A 19,653-nucleotide genomic window follows, 5' to 3' on the forward strand; every position below is an offset into this window, starting at 1 on the left:
CCCATTAAGTAGTTGACAGGTCTTTCAGCTTCATAAGAAAGGAAGTGTTTCACCCAACAGGCTTCTTAGCAGTTGGCAATGTTGAGGATGGTCATTGAATTGAAGTTCATTGATTTCATGTAGGTTTGTATACTTATCATCAAATGAGTGTGCATCTCTTGTGAACAAAGCCTCATGCAGGAACCGAAAATGTATTGTGGAATGGGCTTGTGTGTCTCTGCAGATCTAGTGCTGGCTACTGTTGGAAGACAAGGGACTTGGGCAGGTGGGTGGTAGATATTTTGATGTTGCAGGAGGGTGAGAGTTGGCAACATGCAAAATGCCAAGTCCTATAAGGCCATGTTGAAAAGAAAGTCTCAAAAGATTTATTGTATTGGCAATATTTTGAAGCCATGTGCTACTAGAAAATACCAAAGTGGTGTACAGAAAAGAGAAAGTGCATAGCATAAAAGCAATATAAAAGCAACATACAGGCGATAAAACTGCTGCCAGGGGACCAAATAAATAAATAATTGGAACTGATTTGCAAACTTATGTTCCTAGATGGAATTCAGCTGATGCACCACACTATCAGTTTTGTAGGATTTGGTCATACTACGTGGGCAAGCCTGGTACACGATGCACTGAAATAACATCAGCTTGGGGGGCTTTGTGCCACATATGCACCTGTCCATTAAGCTAAGGAGGTCACTAGTCTCAGGCCACACGTTTGTGCAAAAGGGTAGGGAGACGTTACTGGACAGCTTTGAAATTGGACCATAGCCCAAGAATTGATGCATTTGACATAAAGCGATATTAAATAATGATTATTTACTGCATTTATAGCCCATTTTTCTCTAAGGAGCTCAGGGGGGTGTACATGGCTGTCCCCCTCGCCAGTTACTGGCCCAAAGTCACCCAGTGAGCATTGTGGCTGAGCGGGGATTTGAACCCTCGTCTCCCAGGTCCTAGCCCAACATTCTAACACCATACTAGATTGGCTCTATATTGAAGACCCAAGTGGCTGAAGATTTCAATGCCTTGCTTTATTTCATGTCAGCATGTAGGTGTTCTAGGGGTGGGCCTGGTCAATTGGCTTTGTGAATTCAGAGGAATAAATTTATCAGGCTCTTTGAAAACCTCCTCATGTGCTGTACAAGCTGCACATAGAGGCCTGATCATTAGAGTGTTCACAATCTGGGCATATTTGGCGTTCTTTTGCCTTAGCACTTTAGAAGACTAATGAAGTATGTCAGCTTGCTGGCTTCAGAGATGTGTTTTCATTGCCAAGGCAGAGTAAGCAACTTGGGATCAGTCACTTGTTAAGCCGCTTCAATTTGTTTAGTTAGACATGGGAAATACTCTTAAAATCAGTCGTAAAGGGAGGGCTATTGTAAATGACAAAGCATATGTACCTTGCAGTTTCCTTACAGTTATATGTTGGTGCTGATGTTCTATCTCACAGATACTAATATATATCAGAGATTTTGAAGGTGTTGGCTTGTTACTTTGAATAGCCCCCCTTCTTATTTTCTTGAGGGGGCCGCATGAAAACAAGACTGACAGCTTTGTACTTTTTTTTCTTTCCTCCCCCAGCGACCAAATTAGCTAGCATTGTGCAGTGTGATTCCACCATGAGGCTGGGTATTAAAATGAAGGCACAGATGTTCACTGATAAAGGAGGGACTCTGAGTCACTGTAGTGACTCAATGAGCAGAGACGTTTGTTAATCTAAATTAAGTCTGACACGATACACTTAAACATTGGTTAAGATACATGAAAACAATGAAAGTAATGAAGAAATGTGGAGCATGATGGGGTTTAGCATATGTGCATGTCTGTTCCCCTCACCCCACTGCAATAGTACTAACTATAAACCCTTAGTGCTTGGTATGTAGACAGTTAAGAGTGATGCTGTTTTAATCCAGGAGATTACCTTTCTTCATAGCCTTTGGAGAGAAACCACTTCAAGGGAACCCTCCTTGTTTCGAATGCATAACAGATGGCTGGTGAGTGTGTAGCAAGGCATGCTCTTTAAAGGTACAGAACATAAGTGGGACCCATGAAATAGGGCTCCCCAAAAGGGCTGAATCTGTGGAAAAGATAGTGATATGGTTGTTTTGCAGAATATAAAATCTGTACACATTAGATAATCCATTACTCGTGAAAAGCAAACTTCTAAGTTTGCCATTACAGTCATACCTCTTGTTACGTTCGCTTCAGGTTAAATCTTTTCAGGTTGCGTCCCGCGGCAACCCAGAAGTACTGGAAAGGGTTACTTCCGGGTTTCGCCGCATGCGCAGACGTTCAAAATGACGTCACACACATGCCCAGAAGCGGCAAATTGAAACCCGCAGATGCGGGTTGCGTTCTGCTCATGTTGCAAACGGGGCTCCGGAACAGATCCCGTTCGCAACCAGAGGTACCACTGTATATGGAAAATCTTTTGTCGTCTCACATTTAAATTACTTTGCTTCCATTCTTGCACCTAACTTTTTTTTTGAATGCAAGAACGTTCAAAGCAGAATGAGGCTAAAACTACATGTTTGTTTGTAGATTTGGGGTTCTGGAAGTTTATTGTTTGTAGCAAGGCAGAGATTTGCAGAAGAAAACTGGTGGGGCTGGGTTTAGATAATCAAACAGGCCATGGTGTTATATGCCAATCCGTCCGCTATCTGCAGAATCATGAGAGCTGCTGTGTTGAGATACATGTTGTTTCTCTAGGTTACATTTGCTAATGGGATAAGATAACTTTCATGCATTGAGAAATCCTCTGAGCAATGCTGGTGTAAGCCCATGTTGTTGGACCTTCCTATTTAACCGCTGTCCCAAACTGAAGGAGTCTAGATTCTAAAGTATCTCTATCAGATTGACTAAAGTAGGTAGTTAGGTTTTGTCAGATTAGCATCATGTTGTGACAAGTTGAAAATATATTGCGGTATGACTGCTGATATTAATATCCTGTAGCGGTGGCGGCCAAACTTGGCCCTCCAGCTGTTTTTGGACTACAACTCCCATCATCCCTAGCTAACAGGACCACTGGCCAGGGATGATGGGAATTGTAGTCCCAAAACAGCTGGAGGGCCAAGTTTGGCCACCACTGTCCTATAGAAAACAACTGCAAGGGCAAAGATTTTATCCAGAAACTAGGACTGTTTGTTAATGGAAACAAAGTCTACCAGTTGAGAAACAAGGAAGGGACAGGACTCTTCTATAACTCTCAAAAATCCTTGTGGGTGCTCAGTGCTTAGAATCATAGAATTGCAGAGTTGGAATGCAGGATCTTGTCCACAGCAGTCCCTGTGGTGGGTTCAGACCACCAACCTTCTAGTTAACAGCCAGGTGTATTGACCCATTGTGCCATGTTCTGTTCAATACAAAGGAAATTCTTAGTGCTAATTAATTGTTTAGTAGTAAAATTTTCTCAGGTATTGCCCACATATTCTCATGTTCTCTTTACTGGCATAAGAGCCAGAAACTTCATTTTAAGAATCTTAATATTGATATCCTCAAGATGCCAAATTCAGTTCCAGCTACTGTACTTTTGCAAGCACCCAGCAAAATACTTCATCCACCTTACACAACAGTGAAAGTGTAAAAGTGTAAAGAGGACTGTCAATGCCATCCCGTGAGGGAAAGAATTTGGTTTCTGAGTTTCGGTTAATCTCAGATGAACATGCAGGGAACTTCATGCTGATGCAGCTCTGTGTTTTCATCCTGCACTGCATTTGGGCCTTGGAGCTCAAGGCATAACTGCTTAATTTAAATAATATAAGGCACCTCAGTCAGAACTCTCAGAGCACAATGTTGTTGCAGTGCAAATGAAATTTAGCATTAAATGTGAATGTATTGGATATTCTGGTTTGTATCTAAGAAAGTCATAGAGTACTTGAAATCAATGAACTTAAGATGGTCGTGTCCATTGATTTTAGTGGGTGCACTCAGACCTCATATATTAAACCCAGATGCCCCTGTTTCAGTGGGTCTGCTGCATTTGAACAGTTGTGTCGCTGTAGAAAGTGCAGAAGTGGATTTCAGGCATATATGCAAACCATCCTTACAGCTGGGATCATTATGCCCACTGAGTCACATAGCTTTCCCCCATCTTAACATGGCTGGGGTTTTTGGTTTTTTTTGCAAAATGTCTGCTTTTTTATTCTAGCTGTTGCAAGTCTTATTTACTTGACACACTCAGACACCCTGCTAAATTTCTTTACCCACCACTAGGATGGGAGCATGAGTTGCCTCTGGTATGCAATGCATCTAGTTCTTTGGAAGAGGCAGCCTTGAAAACCAAATAATGCTCAGTTTTGCTTTGTTTTTATAAGCATCTTTTGTTGAGAATAGATAGGCCCGTGCCACCAAAGAGAGAGAGAGAGAGAGAGAGAGAGAGAGAGAGAGAGAGAGTGTTAAGCTGGCTGAGAGCCACGTGCTTTAAAAATACCTCCTCCAAAGGCCTATTTAATCTAGTGTGGGCTAGCTGAAATGACCTAATCCAAAAATAGCCAGCAGCCTGTCTTTTCCCAACGTGTCTGCTGCAGAAGAATGGCAGCTCTTCGTTTTGTTAGCAGCATTGTTGTGTTGGAATTGGGCTTGATTTTGAGGGGGTTTGGATGTGAAAATGCGAACCCAAGCATAGGATTTTTTTAAAGTGCCTGTGTAAAATCAATTTGCCTTTTTACTATAATGCCCCCAAAGGCTGAATGACATCCGGTGAATGTTGATAACATTGTGCTTGTCATCAAGGTATTAACTGGATTCTTTGGTTGGTTTTAAGCATTAGCGTTCATGGAATCATAAGAGGACAACATTCATAGTGATCACATCACTTTGGTGCTCTTTCAGCTGTGCTGGCTACTAATTTACTTCTGGGCTCACTCTGAAGCTCTTACTTTAACCTTTAAGGCCCTAAGCAGTCTGAGTCCATGATACTTTAAAGATTGCCTTATTTTATATGAACCTGTCCAGATGCTCCATTTTCAAGTGATGCTTTGTGGATGGTCTCCCTGCTGTCCAGTGTTTGAGATGCAGGCCATGGTCTTTTGCAGCTTTCCACACTCCACTGGGAGCCGGTAAATGATTTTTTTCCACCTGGGCGCCACCATAACAAGCAACCTCTCTCATCAACGCTGAGCTAGGCAAGCGTATTGGCAAGTCAGCTATGGCAGTGGCTTGCCCCTCCAGAAGGGTATGGGAGTATGTGATGCTAATGACCAATACCAAGATGAAGGTCTACCAGGCTTGCATGTTGAGCATGCTATTTTATGGTAGTGAGATGTAGGCAGCTTGCACCTGCCAGGAGCAACGCCTTCCACATGCACTGCGTCAGGGAGGTTTGGGGCATCACATGGCATGACAGAGTTTCAAACAAAGATGTGCTCTCCCAGCATATTCTGTCTCAGTGATGTCTACGCTCTCTTGGTCATGTCCGCAGAATGGAAGAGGGCAGGATCCCCAAGGACATGCTAGTAGCTTTTGATAGCCATCTCCTCCATGAAGTTGGTGCCTCCCGTGGGAGCAAGTTCCAGAGTTTAACTGTTCTGCATAAAGAAGTGCTTTCTTTTATGTACCGCCAGTTATGTGGGTAGTAAAAAAGGTAGCTGAGAATCATTTTGCATTTCGATCATGCATTGGAATGTTTTAACATAGCGTTTCCCAAATCTGCAAAGATTCCTGATCATAAATGATTTAAAAGCTCATACTCAGAAGGTAAAAGCATCAGAGGGGGTGGGGGTTATTGTTTTGTTCTTGTTTTTATTCTGAGTTTTGTGTTTTTATCTTGTATTTTTATGCTGCAAACCACCCTGAGACCTATGAATGAAGGGTGGTATAGACATAATAAGTGGAACTTTGCAGCATTTCAGCAGCCAAAAAGAACAATGAAAGAAAGTTATTATATATGCTAGACTGTTTCCAAGAATTTGGGGCCTGTAAGAAATATCCATTGCAGAAGTACAATTGTTAGTCTTATTGCCACTTTAGGAGGCATATGGGGGGGGGGATCTGTGTGCGTGCATGTGCATGTGTGTATACACATACATACATGGTATATATGATATACACCAGGTCAGCAACCTAAGGCCTGTGGGCCACAAGCGGGGGTCGTTTGACCGGACCATCTGACGCCCCCGAACCAAGCCGCCTACTCGGCGAGTCCCTGCGCCCTGCGCTAAACCGATGTGGGGACTCACTTCCGCAGCGCCGAAAATCGTATCTGCACATGAGCAGACAGCGAAAATCGCATCTGTGCAGACGTCAGAAATCGCAGGCGCAGATGCCGGAAATCGCAGGCACACACGCGATCTGGCCCATGGAGGGATCTCCACTGGAGTGAACCAGCCCAGGCGAGGTAAACCTTGCCAACCCCAATATACATTATACACACACACACACACACATACACACACTGTGTGTGTGTGTGTTTATGCTTCACTTCTGGGCCCTAAAAAGCCCTCCCCATGATCAACGATAAAATACCAGAAACAGTAATATAATAAAATTAAATATGGGCTGGGGAGAGAGAATCTACACCAAAAGGGCAGACAAAATTAAAATGAACTTACCTGAAGTTCAGACAAAGGCAACCCAGTGAGATGGGTGGGTTACAAATAAAATCATCACCATCATCATCAAGCACAGCTAGCACACAGTCACGCTGGCGGGGCCTTTTGAGAGCTGTAGTCTAAAACATCTGGAGAGCATCAGGTTGAGAAAGACAATGCTAACCTTTGGCAAGCATTGTGTTTAAGTGTAGCTGGCACTGCAGCATGAAGATCCAGCTCAGTATCAACAGTTAGTTTTGTAACTGGATAGCAAAGAGGTCAGGACGGAGGTTAATTTATCTGTGAAGTGCTAAAGGAGTCTACGATAGAATCTGTAGAAATTGTTATATCTGGCTTCTGTCCTCAGGTTTATTGTCATGGAAGGTGTAAGAACGTATGAGTGTTGCGTTGTGGATGGCAGGAGGACGTTGTCAATTATTACCTTGAGGTTGTAAGAAGAATTATCTCTGTTGTGCAGAGTCAGGTGACAATCCCGTATTACACTTCTAAACCCGTGGAATGCGTCCCAGCCAAATGGGACAGCTCGAAAAGTCAGATGGGTTCTGCAGAATTTGAGTTTGCTTTTCAGACTCTATGAACATGCATGACAGACTTGGTCTGCTGTGAGTTTTGGGGCCTTGAGCCGTCTGACGCTTCTGCTCTTACCTGACAACATGAACAATGTTTGAGGGTTTTGTTGCCCCTTAACCATTTGGACCCTGCGTGCTTAAAATTTTGACATCTCTTTTGGCTGTCATATAATACAGGCTTCTGAAAGTGGTGCTTAAAATATATTCTAATTATTGCCTTACCAGATGGCAGCAAGGCTTCACGTGTTTCTCACTGTGTCTCAACAGAGACTTACTTGCCTCACTCTAAAGTAAAGATTTTTATTCTAGGTTTTAAAGTAATTGCCCATGTAGCAGCTTCTACCTGGTTTCCGATTTGCCGTCTGGCTCCAACATATTCTGTGAACTGGAATTCTTTATCTGGGTGCAAGATGACCGGTGCTATAGTCTGGCAAAATTAAGTCAGGCCCTCAGTGCTGTTTTGAAAATAAAAGTACCTTTCAAAAGCATTGAGCATTTCCTTTTCTTAATTGCTCTTTGCCATTATATACGATTATAATTATGTCCATCTTTAGAACATTGTACATAATACTGGCTATCCCACACTGAAATAATTAATCATTATTATTATATGGCCAGTGACATGGATTTTCTGGAAAATATTCCTCTGCACAATGAGGTGTAATTTGCATTGGAACAATTTCTGATGCCCTATTTACTTGTTTTTAGTAAAACTGCCAAGCTTGCCTATAATCTATTTGTGGTTCAACGCCATCCATAGTTACTGATGAACTTACAAAATGGAAAGTTTCCCCTGGGAAAATAAAGGACTGATTTTTTTACCCCATTCTTTGTCACTGATCATGGCTGAGAGGAAGAAGGTGCTGAAAGGAGCGATTTAAGTGATGGGGGGAGGCGGGTTTGTTCCATGAATATAGGTTGGTTGAGACACTATGGCTCTACGCCTTCGAGAGAAGAGAAATGTTTGAGACCATGAGAAGTATGGACAGAAATGGATTCTCAAAATGCAAATGCCTGGAGTGCATCGACTGGAATGGAGAAGCAGCAGGTCTAAGACATTGAAGCAAATACTTCATGGAACATGTAACTTAACTAAAGGAATTCACTACCATAGGATGATATTGTGATCATTACCATAAAAAGGAGGGGAAAAAACATGCTTTGATTATTGAGCATGATGGTCATACCCTCCATGTTCAGGAATAACATCTCTTGATTACCCTTTACAGGGAAATATCAGTAATGGTTAGATATAGTCATCATAAGATTTTTGTGAGCTTTTCTGGGCAGCATACTGTACTAGATGGACCCATTATGGTAACTGGGTCCTTATTAGCTCCCCAGACCCCATTTAGCATTAATTTGCATCTAAAGCTAGACTACGAAGTGTTGCTTGGATTCTAACGGGCATTTTTAAGGTTACCAAAAACATACTGCTTATGTTCTGCGAGAGTTTTCTGACCCCTTTGTTGTGTACAGTTTTGATGGGAGGTTAATAGCTATACATAAACAGCAATTGCGAAATGTGATATGGGATTTTTTGCTCCTCAAGTAGTGCAGGGGTCAAAGAAATAGTAGACTGGTTCACACACTGTGGCTAAGCGTGAAAAAGCAAGCCTGTTCAGTACTCGGAGCAAAAATTGGTGCAACTTTGCTGCTCCCGCATTTCTGCTGCTGCTGTGCAACTAGGAATTAAGTCATGGTTTGGCTTAGTGCTGCGTCCTAACCTGGTTTCGTGGGTTGCCTCACTTCAGACAAGCCATGAGGTGAAAGTAAAGTTTGCTCTTGGCTAATAATAATAATAATAATAATAATAATAATAATTTATTATTTATACCCCACCCATCTGGCTGGGTTTCCCCAGCCACTCTGGGTAGCTTTCAGCAGAATATTTAAATACAATAGTCTATTAAACATTAAAAGCTTCCCTAAACAGGGCTGCCTTCAGATGTCTTCTAAAAGTCTGGCTTGCCACTCATGGTTTGTTTGGGGGTGAAAAACCACAAGTCAGGTTCAAACAAAATGCTTAACCAAACCACCACTTAGCTCTGTGTAGAGCAACAGCAGCAAAACCGTGGGTAGTGATTTTTGTTCTTAAGTTCCGGCATGTTTGCTTGTCAATGCTTAGCCACAGTTTGGCGTAGTGTTACGTGCGAACTGGGCATAGTCATATCTTCAGAGATGTTAGGTGTTTTTCTAAAGTTACCCTCTACAAAAGCGGGTTGGAAGAAGCCTGAGATTATAAACCAATTTTATCTTCTTTGTATCACGCCGTTCCTTCTGGAAGCTTAGAGTGGCATATATGGGTTTTCCTGACTGTTACTCTCAACACTCTTGTGAGTTTGGTCAGGCTGGGAGATGGTGATTTTCCCAAGGGCACCAAATGAGTTTCATGACTGAGCAGGGCTACAAACCCTGGTACACCACCTAGTACGAAATCCAGCACTCGGCCCAATTCTGATTTTTGTCCTAAACTCTTTTCTCCCCAGGTTAGCTCAAGATGGGAGACCAGAGGCAACGCTCATTGTCTACGTCTGGGGAATCATTGTACCATGTTCTAGGACTGGACAAGAACGCCACCTCAGATGATATTAAAAAGTCATACAGGTAAGGAGGCCAAGAGCTCACTCTGAACATGGCATATACATTCTAACACAGCCAGCTTGCCTCATGATTATCGTTCCGTAAGTTTCTGCTATCTCTGAGATGCTAAACACTGCAAGTGAGCTGATTACTCGTACTTCATTTGGGTTATCTGAAACATAGATAACTATGGTTTCTATCTGGGAAAAAACCACAAAACATGATAATAGGAATCTAACCCAACTTCCTTGTTCAAAGTAGTTGAGTAGAAGAAATCAGACAAATTTATATACTCCTTTTACACAGTACACTATTTGCTCTAGCTGTATCTTGTGACGATTTTGAGATAAGTAGAACCTGAGATTGATTCAGTTATATTTCCAGAACTTCAGCTTTTCAGTCATAGGTCATACCACTGAGTAATAAAATCTCTCCTAAAGTTTGGAATATAATAAAGCTTGAATCATGATCTATAGTTTTCTTGTCAGTCCACATAATGTTGCTTTTATAAAGTTGTGTCTTCATCACAGCTATTTTACTCAGCAGCAATGGAAAAAGAAGGTCCAGTGACTCAGTGATGAGTCTTGTCTTGGGAATAAATCTTAGCTGTTGAGATCAGTCTGCTTTTCGCACCAAACTTTTAATCACATTTAAAAAAATAAATCAAAACTTTTGATGCTCTTGCTTTAATTTTTTTGGGAACAGTGGAAGATAAAAGTCCATAGGCTAAATAGATGTGCTGGTGAACCAGCAGTAGTCTTCTAGGCATGCGTCTTCTTTACTCCGCTTTTCCCAGAGAAAGCCACAGTTTACAGTGGTGCCTCGCAAGACGAAATTAATTCGTTCCGCAAGTCTCTTCGTCTTGCGAGTTTTTCGTCTTGCGATGCACGGTTTCCCATAGGAATGCATTGAAAATCAATTAATGCGTTCCTAGGGAAACCGCCTTCAGACCAGGTCCGGGGACAGTCTGTCCCCGGACCTCTTCTGAAGGCTGGGGGGGGGGGACAAGGGCTTTTCTTCCCACCCCCAGCATTTTAAAAAACCCCGGGACAGCGGAGGACTTCTCCGCTGTCCGGGGCGATCTTAAAATGCTGGCGGGCGGCATTTTAAAATCGCCCCGGGACAGCGGAGGACTTCTCCGCTGTCCGGGGCGATTTAAAAGCCCCTGGGAAGGCAGGCAGGGGGGACAAAGACTTTTGCCCCCCGCCAGCCTTCAAAAGAGGTCCTGGACAAGCAAGCCCATAGGGAAATTCGTTTTGCGAAGCGCCTCCAAAACGGAAAACCCTTTCGTCTAGCAGTTTTTCCGTCTTGCGAGGCGTTCGTCTTGCGGGGTACCACTGTACTGCTGAATTGGAACAAACGTCAATTGAGTTTTCTGCAGATTGACATATGTTTCAATTCAGCAGTAAACAGTGGTTTTTTCCTGGGGAAAGCAGCAGGCCAAAAGGAAAATCTCTTGGACCCGTGTCTAGAAATCATGAGAAGAACAAGAAATCTCAGGACAAAGAAAGGGAAGCGAGGATGAGCCCAGAGGTGAGTTCAGGGGGCATACTAGTGATAAACTGCAATGAACTGAATTAGACACTAGGGGTCAGCAGTAAACCTTTTCACAACGATAAGTGATTTAGTGAGCAAGCTACTTTCCTGAGTTTGCACTAACTCAGGGTGGAAACGCTGGGTTCCAAATAATAAACTTTAATTGTATTCCCACTATTTCTCAGAACAGAAGCAAACAATAGGAGATTTGTGGAGATTCTGGCTGCAGGTATTCTTTTGTGAACAGAAATTGGTGGAAATGTATGTTAGCTTTCGTTGTACCATCAATATAATGCCGCTTCCTATGTTCTGTATCACAGTGAATCTTCCCCTTTTTTGGAAAAAAAATATATTATTCCTCACTGTAAATGGGTAGCTGTGCATCTGTCTGGAAATATTAGTCTTTTGTTCCTCTTGATGTGGAAGAGTCAACCGGCAACTGCAGTTCTCTGCTTTGGGCAAACATCTGCTTGAAGTTGTATCTCTCTCATGTGACTTTAGAGACAAGGCGCTCTTTGCAGGATATTTATGTGCAGAAATTGACAGTCTTTCCAGAGTAGCAGCTACTTGACATTTTCTAATGGGCTTTTGCTCTTCATATAAACCAGCCCTACACTGACAATGTTGGATGCTTTCTGCCATTACGGACTAAATCTGGGCACAAACAATTTTACTCTTTTTGACTCGAGCAGCTGTACGCTGTAAAAATTTGGCAGTGTCGGAAACTGCTGCAGAAAATATTAGGAGGGGTAGGGTAGATTTGGGTTGTAGACCTATACATGTTTGGGAGTACCGTATTTTTCGCTCTATAACACGCAGATTTTTTCTCCTAAAAAGGAAGGGGAAATGTCTGTGCGTGTTATGCAGCGAATGTGTGGTCCCTGTAGCCGAAAAATAAGGCAAAAATCAAACCGCGCTTCAGGGAGAAGGGAGCTCCGTGAGAGAGAAAGCTGTTGCTTTCCTGCATTCTGCCTCAGGGTCTCTCTGCCCACCCTGCTCTGTTTCGTTGCTGTGTTTGCTCAAACGGAACAAAGAGCAGGGAAAGCCCCTCCCCTCCAGGCAAGTAGAGAGGAAAGCAGAGCGTCCGAACAAAGAGCAGGGAAAGCCCCTCCCCTCCAGGCAAGTAGAGGGGAAAGCAGAGCGTCCGAACAAAGAGCAGGGAAAGCCCCTCCCCTCCAGGCAAGTAGAGAGGAAAGCAGAGCGTCCGAACAAAGAGCAGGGAAAGCCCCTCCCCTCCAGGCAAGTAGAGGGGAAAGCAGAGCGTCCGAACAAAGAGCAGGGAAAGCCCCTCCCCTCCAGGCAAGTAGAGGGGAAAGCGGAGCGTCCGAACAAAGAGCAGGGAAAGCCCCTCCCCTCCAGGCAAGTAGAGAGGAAAGCAGAGCGTCCGAACAAAGAGCAGGGAAAGCCCCTCCCCTCCAGGCAAGTAGAGGGGAAAGCAGAGCGTCCCTCGCTCTATCCTGTCCCTGCTCCGGAGGGAACAATGTTTGTGAAGGGAAGAGAGATTACAGGTTCGGCTTAAAATTCTGATTTGACTTCCTGCTTTTTGTTTTTGGAGACACACAGCATTCAAATATGCTTTCTTCCATTTAAAAGGATGAAATCCTTAAACAGTGGCTGGCTTGTGTGGGTGGGTGGGGGAAAACTTTTGCCTTCCTTTCCTCACGTTATAGCCCTCTCCTGCATTCTTAGCCTTCTGTGTTTTTCCTTCCCTCCCCACTTAAAATGTGGTTACAAAGCATGGATCCACATGGATCCTCAGGATCTTTGCATTGGGTCACCCCAAATTCACCATCAGAGCACACAGCATGTCCATGGCTACAGCCTGTCCCCCCCCCAAAAAATCACACACCCATTGTTGCCTGGGGCTGCAATGGTGCAAAAACGTGGTTACAAAGCATGGATCCACAGGGATCCTCAGGATCTTTGCATTGGGTCAGCCAAAATTCACCATCAGAGCACATAGCATGTCCATGGCTACAGCCTGTCCCCCCCAAAAAAAATCACGCACCCACTGTTGCCTGGGGCTGCAATGGTGCAAAAACGTGGTTACAAAGCATGGATCCACAGGGATTCTCAGGATTTTTGCATTGGGTCACCCCAAATTCACCATCAGAGCACATAGCATGTCCATGGCTACAGCCTGCCCCCCCCCCAAAATCACGCACCCACTGTTGCCTGGGGCTGCAATGGTGCAAAAACGTGGTTACAAAGCATGGATCCACAGGGATTCTCAGGATTTTTGCATTGGGTCACCCCAAATTCACCATCAGATCACATGTCTGTGGCCACAGCATGAATCACAAAAATGATACGTCCACTGTTTCATTCAGAATATTTTTTCCCTTGTTTTCCTCCTCTAAAAACGATGTGCGTGTTATGGTCAGGTGCGTGTTATAGAGCGAAAAATACGGTAAGTCCCATTGAATTCAGTAGGACTTGGGCAAACATGTATAGAATTGTACAGTGGTACCTCAGGTTACGGGACGCGGGTGGTGCTGTGGGTAAAACCTCAGTGCCTAGGACCTGCCAATCGTATGGTCGGCGGTTCGAATCCCCGCGGCGGGGTGAGCTCCCGTCTTTCGGTCCCAGCTCCTGCCCACCTAGCAGTTCGAAAGCACCCCTAAGTGCAAGTAGATAAATAGGTACCGCTTTATAGCGGGAAGGTAAACGGCATTTCTGTGTGCTGCGCTGGTGCTGGCTCGCCAGAGCAGCTTCGTCACGCTGGCCACGTGACCTGGAAGTGTCTTCGGACAGTGCTGACCCCCGGCCTCTTAAGTGAGATGGGCGCACAACCCTAGAGTCGGACACGACTGGCCCGTATGGGCAGGGGTACCTTTACTACCTTTACCTTTACCTCAGGTTACATATGTTTCAGGTTACAGACTCCACTAACCCAGAAATATTACCTCGGGTTAAGAACTTTGCTTCAGGATGAGAACAGAAATCATGCTCCGGCGGGCCGGCAGCAGCAGGAGGCCCCATTAGCTAAAGTGGTGCTTCAGGTTAAGAACAGTTTCAGGTTAAGAACAGACCTCTGGAATGAATTAAGTACTTAACCTGAGGTACCACTGTACTCGTGTGGGTGTGGGTGCGCTTTACCTTGCATATCACAGCTTTCCCAAACAGAAACAAGCCTGCATTTCATATTGTGCGGCAGCTAAGAAAAAGGTGAATTCCATTCTAGGGATTATTAGGAAAGGAATTGAAAATAAAACTGATGCCATCATACAAATGTGTGGCCACACTTGGGATACTGTGTATAGTTCTGGTTGCCTCACCTGAAAAAGAATTTTGTAGCATTGGAAAAGGTTCAGAGAAAGGCAACCAAAATGGCCAAGGGCAGAGGTTTTCAACCTTTTTGAGTTCATGGCTGTGGGATACCTGGTAGAAACACCATAAGTTCCCTCCCAAACCCAGAGCCAGGCTTTGCAAGTGGCACAGAGTAGACCCAGGTCTGCCACCAAGTGCAGCCTGGGAGTTGCTGCACTCAGTTCTCAGATTCTGCCCCCAGCAAGAGCACCCACATGAGACTTGCATCAGACACGTTCATACCTTACTTTTTTAAAAAAGGAAAACAAGGTACACCCAGAAGTGTGAAGAGGCCCCCAAAGGAGGTGGGGCTTCAAGGCACCTTGTGGAATAAAGGCAGGGAGCTGACAGCACTGTCTTCTCCCACTTCTCTTACAAATGGGGCTTCCAGGTCAACTATCTCTATACCATGACAAGTGAAGGTTTGCTGAACCTCAGTATCCCAACTCTGAGATGCCTTGATGCATGCAGAGCATGCAACTTGTTTGAGTCCTCCTCCTTTTCAGTTTAGAGAAACAGTGAGTAAGGGGCAACATGTTGTTGTTGTTTAGTCGTTTAGTCGTGTCCGACTCTTCATGACCCCCTGGACCAGAGCACGCCAGGCACCCCTGTCTTCCACTGCCTCCCGCAGTTTGGTCAGACTCATGTTTGTAGCTTCAAGAACACTGTCCAACCATCTCGTCCTCTGCCGTCCCCTTCTCCTTGTGCCCTCCATCTTTCCCAACGTCAGGGTCTTTTCCAGGGAGTCTTCTCTTCTCATGAGGTGGCCAAAGTATTGGAGCCTCAGCTTCACGATCTGTCCTTCCAGTGAGCACTCAGGGCTGATTTCCTTCAGAATGGAGAGGTTGGATCTTCTTGCAGTCCATGGGACTCTCAAGAGCCTCCTCCAGCACCAAAATTCAAAAGCATCAATTCTTCGGCGATCAGCCTTCTTTATGGTCCAGCTCTCACTTCCATACAACACTACTGAGAAAACCATGGCTTTAACTATACAGACCTTTGTTAGCAATATCTTAGAAGTTTATAAAATTACAGCATGGAGAAAGTGGATAGAGGTTCCCCCCCCCCCCCCACTTCCTGCCTCACAACACTAGAATTTATTGATACCCAGTGAAACGGGATTTTGGAAGATTCAGGACATACAAAACAAAGTACTTCTTTGCACAGCACATAGTTAAACTATGGAACTTGCTCCCAAAAGGGACAGCAATGGCCACCAACTTGGATGGCTTTAAAAGAGGATTAGACAAATTCAAGGAGGCTATTAATCAGGCTATTAATAGCTGCTAACCAGGATGTCTGTGCTCTGCCTCCATTATCTGAAGCAGTATGTTTCTGAATGCCAGTTGCTGGAAACCACAGGAGGGGTATAGAGTTTTGCTGTACCCAGATACTGCTTGTGTGTTTCCTATAGGCATTTGGTTAACCACTGTGAGAACAGGATGCTAGACTAGACCAGGGGTCTGCAACCTTTTAAGACAAAAAGAGCCACTTGGACCCATTTCCGAAGAAAAAAAAACTGGGAGCCGCAAAACTCGTCATTATAATAATAACTTTTTTGTCACTTTTTTATTATTTCTTTGTTTGACCCCTCAGAATTACTCCTCCTCATAGAAATAAATGTTAAATTAACAAGTTACCTTTTTGTGTGTGTGTGTTCTTCACTCCCCTTCAAAACAGTGACCAGCGTACATGCCCCCTTTCAATGCAGTGACCAGCGTACATGCCCCTTACAATGTAGCGGGCGGGCAGGTGATGTCGGGACGGTGCGTGACTAACGCATGCACCGCCCCCATGTGACGTCACAGCCAGTACAGCGCCCGCCACAGTGGGGAGTGTCAGGGCGCACAATGTGCCTCCTCCCCTCGCTAGTATCCACCCCGGAGCCGCGGCAAAGGTGTAAAAGAGCCACATGCGGCTCCGGAGCCGCGGGTTGCTGACCCCTGGACTAGACAGACCTTTGCCCTGATCCAGAAGGCTTGTCATGATCTTCTGTGGTTTCTTCTTTCCACAGGAAACTTGCATTAAAATATCACCCCGATAAGAACCCGGATAATCCGGAAGCTGCAGAGAAATTTAAAGAAATCAACAATGCACATGCGATATTAACTGATGCTACAAAACGAAATATTTATGATAAGTATGGCTCCTTGGGTCTGTATGTAGCAGAGCAGTTTGGAGAGGAGAATGTGAACACGTACTTTGTGCTATCCAGCTGGTGGGCAAAGGTAAGCAACAGAGAGATTCTCCTCTGAACATGTTCTTTGTGTAGCACAATAATAATCCCATAGAGGATGGCGTTTCAACAGTTTCTAGGAACCTTGAGAGATTCTGCTGCCTCCCCAGTAGGTATGTTAGTTTTTCAAGAGAACCATTGAACCACCGAATTGTGGAGGTGGAGGGGCCTTGAGGGTCATCTTGTCCAACCCCCTGCAGTGTAGGTATCACAACCAAAGAAACCTTGACAGTTGACCATCCAACCTCTGCTCAAAAACATCCAGTGAAGGAGAGTCTATACTGTACCAGTTTCCCAGGGAATTCGTTCTGCTGTCAAACAGCTCCTACTGTCAGAAAGTTATTTCTGATGCCCTAGGGGTGCAACCTATTACAGAACTCCATTAATTAATTGAACAAAACTCATATAATCTATTGTTCAGATTTGTGTATGGGTAAAAATGTTTCAGAAGCAAGAGATGTTGCTGCTCTTGTTTTTAGATGATGGGCATGTGCTGTCATATTTCTGTTTAGTTTATTCCTGCATTTCAGGTGGCTGAACTCGATGACCTTGGGGGTCCCTTCCAGCTCTACAATTCTGTGATTCTGTATGGAAGAGACATTGCCTCCTGTATGAGGGAAAAAAGCAGAATTCTCCTTTTTAATGATAGTACTGTTGTAAATTTTGGCCTGTGGTGTCCAGTCATGATTAAAAGTTTTAAGTGCAGCCATTAAAAAATATGGATTCTGGCTTAAAATGGCGACTGATTTAGAAATATTCCACAAGCAGCAGTCTCCGAAGCGTTATCTCTTGAAATTCCTGGAATGCTTTTGTAGGTTCCTTGTGGTTTGAAAGAAGATTGTTTTGACTCAAGTTTACAGTACAAAAAGGGTTGTGTGGTCTTTTATCAAAAGCTCAGTGTGTCATGTGGTGTCAGTTGTTGAAGTCACTTAACTTGCTTTCTGAATGTGTTAGTTTCCTGTTTTGATGAATCAGCCATTGGGATACTTTCTTTTCCTGCTTTCTCCTGACTACTTTGTCATGAGAGAGAAGCTTTTGAGCACTATGGATCAGATAACTGAGTGGCAAACTGAAACAGCTCCCTAATCTAGGAGTTTTGCAATGATTAGCTTTCTTGTAATTTTGTAGAAATTAGGCATATTTTATTTCATTTATTTTATTTTATGCAACAGCTGGACTTCTTAGTGCTTGTTGGGGCTTATCCTGGATGTATTGGCTTGCATTTTGGGGGAATACAGGGTGGGATTCAGCTAATCAGTCCCGACAGCCAAAGGTCTGTGGAAGGCCTTCTGCAATGGGCTCCCTTCCCTCTCTTCCCTCTGCATGCCCTGCGCCCCCAGAGTTGGCTCTGGGGAGCTGGGAGAAGCTCCAGAACACAACATGGGGTCGTTCCACCTGGCAATACTTGGGCAGACAGAATGATTGGAAGAGCACATGGTTGAATTCCACCCACAGTAATTGATGAGAAGCCATAGGCTGGGACAGTCCATCAACTGCAATAGCATAAACTACAGCAGTGATTTGGGAGTGCTAGAGCAGAGGGGTTGGCCTTTGCTTCACCTCAAGACATAGTAACTTGCAATTGTACGACACATGGGCAGTTTTTCATGAGACCATCATACACAATTGTGAAGAGGCAAACCTTTGCCTGAGAGGTTCCCTTCCCATTTTAGCTTTTCTGCTACGAGTCAGGAGGGTGCGAGCTTTTTAAGTTCAAGAGGCTGTTTTTCTGCTGCTGATATCCCAAGCATGAGATCTAAGTTAAGTTGGCATTCGTTGGTTGGAGACACTTTCCCTTTTCCTCTGTGCAGGCGCTGTTTGTGTTCTGTGGACTCATCACGGGCTGCTACTGCTGTTGCTGTCTCTGCTGTTGCTGTAACTGTTGCTGTGGAAAGTGTAAACCGAAACCCCCTGAAGGTGAAGAGCAGGAATACTATGTCTCCCCCGAAGACTTGGAGGCACAGCTACAGTCAGATGAGAGGGGTAAGTCTTCTGCTCTCCAGGTCAGCCACACGTGGAATGTCTCAAAATCACAGGGCTGAGTAGAGAGAGGAGGAGGAGGAGGAGGAGGAGGTGAAGCTTCGTGTAGTTTCAACTGAAGGCGGTGCCTAAAAAGCATATCTGTGCTGCAAATGTGTGTTTTTTTCTGAAGACCTGGCTTCATGGAGATTCCTAAATATCTCCCTGAATGAAAGCGAGGTTTGCTCATGTACAAGATGGTGAAGAGGTGAGCAGATTCGTTGATCATATCATTTAGAAGATTTTATAACTTGCCTTTCAGTGGAATGGCCCTTGAGCCAGCTCACAATACCTGTATACGAATTGCAAACACACACACACAGCCGGGCACCCCCTTTGTCCCCTGTCCAGTGGTTGGGGGCCAGAGTGTGCTGCTTCTCACTTCTGCAGTTCCAGGGCTTGTGGCAATTGCACCCGGGGGTTCTTTCTGGCAGGGAGAGGGAAAGCCAAGCTTCTTGCAAGCTGTTCCTTCTCTGATCCATGGGTTTGGCCAGGCTGGTGGGTCTCCTTGCCATAGGAGGCAGAGAGTGCAAACACCCAGTAGCTCTTGACTCCTGGCTTGATGGCAGAAGCTGGAGAGTGCTTCCCTTCACCTTTGCAGTCCCGTTTATGGAACGATGGTCTAAAGGCACCCAGTGGGTATGCTTCTTTTGAAGCTAGTTGGTGTAGCCTTAAGAGGAAATGTGGATAACATTTGTTGACACGGTTAGCAGTTTATGGAGGAATTTCCCCTACCTTGCATATTACTCACTGTATGGACACCATTAACTAGGAATATGGTGTTGAAATAATTAATTAAGTACAACCCTTCTGTCTGTTTAACTGAAACTGATGGAAAAATAATGAAGCAAACCAACAT

The 19,653-nt window shown here is 44.5% G+C and overlaps 1 protein-coding gene and 1 long non-coding RNA gene across 5 annotated transcripts in view; both read left to right on the forward strand.

The window, feature by feature from the left end:
• DNAJC5 (DnaJ heat shock protein family (Hsp40) member C5) overlaps window positions 1–19,653 on the forward strand; it is a 56,517-nt gene that overhangs the window by 29,008 nt on the left and 7,856 nt on the right. Inside the window, exons 1-4 of one of the 4 annotated variants that reach the window (XM_083507784.1) lie at window positions 37–123; window positions 9,601–9,718; window positions 16,554–16,767; window positions 18,587–18,758. In XM_083507784.1, coding sequence (XP_083363910.1) covers window positions 9,612–9,718; window positions 16,554–16,767; window positions 18,587–18,758 — 493 coding nt within the window. In that variant the 5' untranslated portion in view covers window positions 37–123; window positions 9,601–9,611. The other 3 variants (XM_083507782.1, XM_083507783.1, XM_083507781.1) reach the window with 3 other exon arrangements.
• On the forward strand, window positions 11,036–15,478 carry LOC310708951. The gene is made up of 3 exons (XR_014527252.1): window positions 11,036–12,024; window positions 13,646–13,688; window positions 14,293–15,478. It is a non-coding gene; the product is annotated as an uncharacterized lncRNA (long non-coding RNA).

The sequence above is a fragment of the Podarcis liolepis genome (assembly GCF_965112155.1).
Source record: "Podarcis liolepis genome assembly, chromosome: 6".
NCBI lineage: Eukaryota > Metazoa > Chordata > Lepidosauria > Squamata > Lacertidae > Podarcis > Podarcis liolepis.